An 8,536-nucleotide genomic window follows, 5' to 3' on the forward strand; every position below is an offset into this window, starting at 1 on the left:
GTAGTTTTTGTCCATTTCCCCTCCCATAATAAAAGTCCATGAATTTTCTTTAAAGCTGTGGTATATTTTTTTTTTTTTAAATCAACTCAGTGTATTAGTTCGCAGAGTAATATAGTCAGTCAGAATCTAATAGGTCTGGATCGCGGTACACCTTTTGGTGACGTAGGGTTTAGTAGGTCATCCTCACTAAGAGGTACGATCAAACGTCATGGAGATAAGCCAACTGTAAGATGAGGCTTTATAATGCGGTCATTTCCAATTATGAGGGAATACATAAGATCATTTTCTTATTTGTACGTCCTCATGACATAACAATCACTTTCAAAGATTAAAGTTTCTCAAGCCTCTTAGTATTCATAAACACCAGTTTCACAACTGCTTCATGTGAACACTAATACTAGATCACAGCTGCTTCACTATCAAAGTAATTAACATTTAATTTGAGTCATCCTGACCTACCTTTCATAATTACATAGAGGAGAAAAAAAATAATGCTTCACCAACTATTTTGAACACTTTATTGCAAAGATCAGTATTTACAAAATGATAAACATTTATTGTTAAACTTGATTTACTGCAATTTACAATTAAGCTGTTCAGCTACATCCTCACAAAAATGTATGCATAAAACCAAGATTGTAAATCTCCCAGACATGTCTCAAGTCTGCAGGGCTTTAAGAGATTTCAGCAAAGGTTGCTGCTAAAACAGAGATGTGTGTCAAGTTCATTTTTGTCTGTGAAGCAGGAGCCCCAACTGAAGCATCTCAGCTCATCAAGCTCCACATATGCTCAGCTGCAACATGAGTCCAGGGAGTTTAATATTAATACAGAAAGGCAGAAAAGGCTGTCAAAGTGTTACAGACTCAAAAGCATTTTCATTTTCGCCCTTTACCACTCTTCACCCCTCCTTTGCCACCCTTAGCCTGTCTTCCCTTTCCACGCTTTCCTTTGCCCCCTTTAGCAGGTTGCTCTTTCCTCTGTTTTCCCCGCAAATCTTTCTTCATGCGACTGTCCACCACTTTGAAGACTCCTTTGACACCAGGAGGCCGTCTCACCTTCTTGCCGGCACCCTTTTTGCTCACAACGTATGTTACTTCTCTCTTTTCCTTCCCCAAGCCGGCCTTCTTGTATATACTGAAACACAAAGTAACAGCATTGAAATTTTCTTCTTGGTAAAACAAAGTGTTTTGTTTTTTGAATGGTAATTTTCTCTTCTCAGCCCTACAGATGTTACAACATACCTCTTCAGCTGAGCCATCTTCTCCCTCTCGGAGATGTCCACTGTGTTGACAACTGCTTCCGCTTTCTTCTTGGCCTGCTCCATCTTTTTCAACATCTTGAAAAGAAATGGGGGAATTAATATATTCAGAAATATACTGAATATTTCCTGATAAGCTTCTCAAGTTACAAGTATCTTACCCTTCTCTTCTTCCTGGCCTTGGCCTCGGCAACTCGTTTGATTGGCCGAGCATTGATCTCTTTCCATTTTTCTTTGTATTCCTCCACCATCTCCTTGGTGACGGGCACCGGCTTCTTCCGATGTTTACGTTCATCATCGAGGAACCACTCCGGTACCTCCCATGGCTCGTCAGAGGTGGCAAACCTGCAAGAGTGCAAGATCAGGTTTCTGTACAAGCACTTAAGATGAAATTTGTGATCTTCACCCAGTCAAACTGCGTGGCTCATTCTGTTTTTCAACCTTTATCAAACAGCAATGGAGGTCTGTTTCATAGAGGTATAAGTTTCATCAGGTTTTGGTTATATCTGTCTTTTCATGGGATTTGCTGACAACAAAAGTGAACCAAAGTATACACTGTGAAACAAAACAAACAATCTGAAGGGCAGTCTCTCACACACACACACACACACACACACACACACACACACACACACACACACACACACACCTGTGGAAGGAGCCGTCCACCAGGTCCCTTGTCCTCTTCTTAGATGTAGCAATCTGAGCACCTAATGCCAGGCCTTCTGCACTCAGGATCCTAGCTTTCTTACCTAAAGCACAAAGGATAAGCAATCATCCACAGTTAAACACACAAACACACACACAGGCTGAAAACAGAAGTGATTTTGTGATGTGGCCTGACTTGTCAAGATCAGACTCGAGAGGAAAGGTTATAAGAGCTGCTTTGTGGGCTTCAACAAATAAGCACAGAAATCCAGGAAAACTCTAAATGGCAATACAGAATTAGAAGGAGAAGAAAAACACATTAAGAACTTGGTTTTAACACTTGTCATTTTGCCCCCATAGAAATGAATGTAAAACAACTGTGGCAAGCTGGGCTGCCAAGCTATATGTGATTCGTAGTGAATTGGAAAGAAGATGAACAATAATTGCACAGGATGTGAAACACCTCCCTGGTGGTTCTAGTGTTAAACTTGCTCCATGACAGACAGACTGATTCTTCCTAAAGATGGAAGACCAAAGGGATACCCCTCAGTGCAAGAATAGATCGAGGAAGAGCTGTAGCACATAAAAAGTTGCCAGGCAAACAATTTGGAAGACTGGATAATTATTTTAGAAAGTGAATAAATATATAGTTTTTTTGGAGGGCTACTAACTGAGGCCACAAGGTGTGGATCTTTGTCAACTGTTCTGTATCAAGGGGCACAAAATGTGTCCCTGCTGCTGCCATCTGTATCAAAGAAGTGTATTTTCAACCAGACATTTAGATTATAAAGAGTGTTCAGGTAGGGTTTGCAGGTTGTGTATGTTTTGTTCATGCATTATCTGCTATGTTCTGGATTTTTTTTTTTGTTAATATAAATGCAATTATTTATAATCAGAAAAAAAAATATGATGAGGACCTCATCTGTGATACTCACTGATACTTTCGACAGGAACAACCTGAAAGTTGTCGTCATCGTCGACCTCTCCTGAAACCCCACCAGCTCCCCTGGCCTGCTTCATTCTGGTAATTTCCCTAAAAGAAAAAAAAAATATGAATAAGTAAGTTTAAGCATATGCTGTTAAAGGTACACAAGAATAGTACTGAACAACTTGGAAATATTGCTGATTTTTTTTTTATGTAGCTGGTCAAACTAAGCTTATTAATTCAAAATTATTTAATGTTTTTATAAATTTTCTAACACATTAGAACAAAGACAAAGAGAACCACAGTAAATGAGGTTATACGTTTCATCATCGCTGCTGTTATCAGAGTCACTGTCACTATCCTCCACAGCTTCCTGTGATGGTCCTGCCTCTTCCTCCTTTGGCAGAGCAGCTTCTTCTTCCTCCTCCTTTACCTCTTCCTCAGCTTTCCTCTTTTTGCCTTTTCCTAGAAATCCAAATTCAATTTTTTTGTCACCGCCATATTAGGATAGCTACTAGCCCCTTACAAACACAATTTCCTTTATAATTGTGGAAACTAACACAAGTGTGAATGAATGACCATCACGCAGGGGAAATAGTTCATACCTGACTGTTTGTTCTGGAGCCACTCAGTCTGTTTGAGCTCGCTCTCTGCGTCTCCTTCAAGGTCAATCTCAGAAAAGATGCCCTACAGGTGCAATATCAGCACATCAGAACCCAGGGAGATAGGTAGTAATTTAAACTAGGAAGCAGGTGTCACATCATATTGTGAACAGGCACAACAGAAGAGCATCTGAGCTTGTATATGTTGCATTATGAGTCAAACACAAACCTTGCTGAACCACAGATTGGCCTGTTGCTCCATCTTCTCCCCCTTTCCCTCGAGCTCCACCAGCAAGCCACCCTCCTGTTCTTCATCCTCCTCCTCTTGGTCTATAAACTTTACTCTGGAATCCACAAAAACAAATGGAAATTCTTTGCAAAACATAGCAGAATGTTGATAATATAACCTTTAATTCAATTTTTTAAGCCAAATTAAAAACAGTCCTAAGTACTTGTTTCCTGGGGAAAAATAGTAAATATGAACATAAGCATGTGCTTTTGAATGGCTGCTTACTTCTTTTTTGGTGCTTTCTTTTCCAGCTCTTTTTGTCGTTTTTCCACCTCTTCCAGATCCTCTTCATCTAAATCCGATGCCAGGGACATTTTATCCGCATCATCACTTTCTTCATCAGAGAGGTGAAGATCATCATCTTCATCTACCAGATTGTCTGCTGCCTGCATGTCCCCCTTTGATATATCAGCAAACACCTGATGGAGAGAGGTAGATGGCAAGGGAAAAATAGATTAGCATTAAACTGCTTCTCTGTTTAAAATCAGACCAATGATCAAGATCATCAGTAGTTCTGCACATTACTTAATCCTGTTTATAGTACTTAAACGCATCTGTGGGCACCACAGCGGTATTTTTCAGTTTACCTTTTGCTTCTTGATGGAGACGAGAGAGAACAAGGACGTGTCCTCGGTGGAGGCGATAGACACACCTGGAAGGTCCATCTTCAGCTCCACTCTCTCTCGCTGCTTTCGCTGCTCCTTCAACAGTTTCCTCTTCTTCCTGTTAAAGCACAAGAGTTGTACAAACTATTAAGCCATGCCAAATCAGCAAGAGACAATTTCATGGTTTGCAACTACAATTGCATCAATGGCAAAGAGTTAAGAGGTCAAACAAAAGATAAAGTGATGCTTCTCTTTATGGCACCTATAATTATATTGTTTAATACAACTATCCAGCAGAAAAAGAAAGACAAAGTAGAAAATGTGAGGATTTTATGTCAATGAAAACAGAAAAAAAAGAGTGGCATACCTTTTGAGCTCAGCCACCTCCTCAGCTTTCAGTTCTGCCAGCTTTTTTACCATTTCTTCCTCCTCATTGTCCTCGTCCTCCTCCTTGCCTGCCTCTTCCTCTGAATCACACCCTTCTTCATCTGAGCTTAATCTAAAAACAATATAGAGATGATTTATATGTGATGCACTCTAAATGATTTAACAATACATCAGTTACTTTTTTCCTTTTTTTTTAAACCTGATATTAACCTGATATCCTGGTCAAACTGTTTAGCCTCCTCTTTCAGTTTCTTAGCTACGTATCTCCTCAGCTTGGACCTCCAGTTCAGCAGCAGGCTGCAGAGGTGAGAAAAGTGCACGCGCACGCGCACGCGCACACACACACACACACACACACACACACACACACACACACACACACACACACACACACACACACACACACACACAGCTTTTATTATTCAGCTGTATAAAAGTAGTTCATATTACACCACCTTCTCACACCACTTGATGTATATGATGTACAATTAAAAAAAGAACAAAATACAGCAGCAGCTTACTAACGCACAAACATGTTGAGTGAGACAGCGATGAGGCTTACCGGAGTTCTTTGCGGCCCAGGACTTTGATGTCACGACAACACTCCTTTATTTCTTTGCTGGTGGCTGAGTGAGACTCCAAGTCTGGATTGTCAAAGGTGATCTGAATGAACAAGAAAACAGTAAGAAAAACTTCAATTTTCTTCTCAACTCTTAGAGCTTAACAGAACTGTCTAAAAAGCAAAAAAGTGGAGACTTCTTTTTTTAAGTAGTGCAAAAATCTCACCTCACTGGCTTTTCCCAGAAAGTCTACAGGGTTGTCGGCTTTCAGAAAATCTGTCAGTGTGAAACTGTGGTAGAGTGTCAGATTGCCGTCCGTATATCCCTCTGCCTGCAACGGTCACTCATGGTTAACATTTTTGGGCTTGAATGTGTCTCAAAGTCAGTATTATAACCTGTGTGACTGAGAACTATCCAATTCCACAGTAAATTAAGAGTTTAAAATCTAATAAGATCATAATAGGGAATCACAGCAAGATCTGACATGCTCATGGTGACCAAACATTTTACTTAATAAATGCAACAAACACTTCTCCTTTGCATACATACCTTTGGCTTCTTAACAGGAATCAGCTCCCTCACAGTTTTGGCCTGCACCTCCACCTCTTTGAATGCATATTTGGGATCAAAGAATTTGCTGTCGATTTTGTCTGGGGCCACGAAACCTGATGATGATGATGGGAAAACACACACAACAAAAAGAGATACACTTTAGGTTTAGGTGAGGCTTGGTCAAGAACAAGGTCACTCATTTAAGTAATGAAAATATCTTTAAAAAACAAATCAAATGAAAAAGGCTGTGCTGCTGGCACTGACCCTGACAGATGACGAAGATCTCGGCAGACTCATTCCTGGATGCCTGTGGTTTGGTGGCCTGCACCTTCTTGAAGAACTGCTGGAAGATCCAGAGCAGCGGCTGGTAGTCTTTGGAGCGAAAAACCTTGGTGACAAAAGTGCCACCTTTGGTCAGAAACTCACAAGCCAACTTCAGAGCCATGAGGGTCAGATGAGCTGTGGGTGAAAAATGGAAAGTTTCAATATTAGGTCTGAATACCAAATACTGAGGAAAATGGGCATAAACTTAAGTTATTGGGCACAACAACAAGGGACAGAATGGTAAGAAAAATAAAACCACTTGCAACAGAATGCATTTTTAACCTCATTTAACATGCTGTTTTACAGTGCAGAAAATAAAGTCCTTCAATACTTGTGCCACTTCAGTCTTTACTTAGTTAATACTGCATCATGCTGACTGAGCATGTGTTTCAGAATGCACAGACTGAAAGCTGAAATTGTGCAGAAAACCACATCTGCACTTTCCTGTCTAATCTCTAAGCATTTTGCCTCGACTCACCTTGTGAAAAAGCATCATGCTGCCAGTTAGCTCCCACATTTGGGGCGCCATCATTTAACACAACATCCACTTTCCAAGTTTGAAGCTCCTTTCTGAGAGCCTGTACAAAGGAAAGAGTATCTCGTCAATCAAAATAATGTTACAAACATGCAGTCTTGTGGAAAACAAGTGTGCCTTTCCATGTCCCTGTTGTTGGATTATATTCTATTATATCCTTTTTATTTAGTGATTGAGTGAAAAGAAGCAGCCTTATCACCTGTCTGCATTTCTCAGTGGTGATGTCTTCTTGGAGTGTCACCACATTGGGGATGGGCTTGATGGGGACCAAGTCAACACCTGAGAGGAAGAAATCATTTTTTTTTTTTTACAAACACACGCAGTATAACAGGTTTAGAAGCATAAAAGAGACTGAGCAATTGATTCATTGAATATGCAAATGACACTGACTGCACTCACCAATAATCAGACTTGAAACAGGCATAAACTTAGATGCCACCTGTAACCTGGAAAAGAGATTCAGAATCATTTCATTGAGCTTTACCTATTTCACAAAACACACAGCATTCATTTATCTATTTCTGCTTCAATCCTGACGTCTATTATCAGTTCTTAAATTTTATCTTGTAATCGCAGAAAAAAAAAATAGTCTGAGTGCTTATAGTGAGCCAGAGTCATCCTAGACATATGCCTCCACAGACTTATATTTATGGTTTGGGGTTTTTTTCACGAGTTGGGCTTGGCCCCTTAGTTCCAGTTAAAAGAACTCTCAAAGTTTCAGCACACCAAGACATTTTGGACAATTTACTGCTCCCAACTTTGTTGGAACTGTTTGGGGGTGGCCCTTTCCTGTTCAAACATGACTGGGACAAAGCAAGGTCCATAAAGACACGGATGATTGCAGTGTCCTGACCTCAACCCGACAAAACACCTTTGGGATGAATCAGAGCGGATAATGCAAGTCAGGTCTTCCCGTCCAACAGGTCGAAAATTCCCATAAATACATCCGTAGACCTTGTGGAAAGCCTTCCCTAAGCTGTTATAGTTCCAGAGGGTGGGCTGACATGTTAAAATCTACGGATTAAGAATGGGATGTCACTCAAATTCATATGTGTGTGAAGGCAGACGAGCGAATACTTTTAACAGTATAGTATACCACGGCGTGTCAGTTAGATGAGACACTGGATGTGAGGCTTACCACCCTCCAGGAGCAGCGCACAGGTCCACCAGAGCTCGGGCTTTCTGCAGAAACTGGAACTTACGGTTAAGCTGGATCAGTTTGAAGGAGGAACGAGAGCGATAACCTAAAAAAATTACAAAAAGAGGAGATGTTTTCAGACTGTGGACACTCTACAGCTCACAGTGTTTTACAGATGAGAGGTAGCTTTAGCCTACTGATGCTAATATAATGACAGTTCCAGGCTCGCGCTGTTTTCCGCACCTGTTTCTTTGGCCAGGTGATAGAATTTATCTTTTCGGGTCTTTCCGACCTTTAGTTTCTTCCCCATATTTGCCGCTTTACTTTTACCCCGAAGTCTCTCACAGACACAGATACACACTCAAAACACTCGGCTGCCTATGAAAACAGCACGTGTACACATCCCGGCGCAGGACAACAACGTCACACTTCTTCTTCCTCGGATTTGTTTCCGTGTTTCACGGTTGTTACGCCACCTGCTGTCAACAGCACAGAAAGCGAACGTGTCTTTAACTTGATGGGTTTGACTGAATTCTCCCCTAAGTGTAACAACAAAATCTAAACTTTCCAGTTTACGTAAGTATGGAAACTTGTATGTAAGCATGACTTTTCCCAAACTAATTATTACATGTGGAATAATAGGAATTTTCATTATAAGCACAAGTGGGTAGATAACGGTGTTGTGCTAATTCAACAGCTCTTACACACTGATG

General features: G+C 40.7%; 1 protein-coding gene across 1 annotated transcript; it reads right to left on the minus strand.

The window, feature by feature from the left end:
- Positions 1 to 506: 506 nt before the first annotated feature.
- ftsj3 (FtsJ RNA 2'-O-methyltransferase 3) lies at positions 507 to 8,231 on the minus strand. Its single transcript, XM_030727326.1, has 21 exons — positions 8,067 to 8,231; positions 7,824 to 7,929; positions 7,085 to 7,131; positions 6,885 to 6,964; positions 6,629 to 6,728; positions 6,091 to 6,285; positions 5,824 to 5,939; positions 5,501 to 5,605; positions 5,277 to 5,377; positions 4,925 to 5,011; positions 4,695 to 4,826; positions 4,310 to 4,445; positions 3,948 to 4,141; positions 3,663 to 3,777; positions 3,437 to 3,518; positions 3,152 to 3,296; positions 2,842 to 2,939; positions 1,908 to 2,010; positions 1,420 to 1,603; positions 1,242 to 1,336; positions 507 to 1,134 (listed from the first exon to the last, which is right to left on the minus strand). Exons 1-21 carry the CDS (start codon positions 8,131 to 8,133, stop codon positions 876 to 878), a joined length of 2,547 nt encoding a protein of 848 aa, XP_030583186.1. The 5' UTR covers positions 8,134 to 8,231; the 3' UTR covers positions 507 to 875.
- Between the last annotated feature and the right edge of the window lie 305 nt (positions 8,232 to 8,536).

Source organism: Archocentrus centrarchus, chromosome 4 (assembly GCF_007364275.1).
Source record: "Archocentrus centrarchus isolate MPI-CPG fArcCen1 chromosome 4, fArcCen1, whole genome shotgun sequence".
Taxonomy (NCBI): Eukaryota; Metazoa; Chordata; class Actinopteri; order Cichliformes; family Cichlidae; genus Archocentrus; species Archocentrus centrarchus.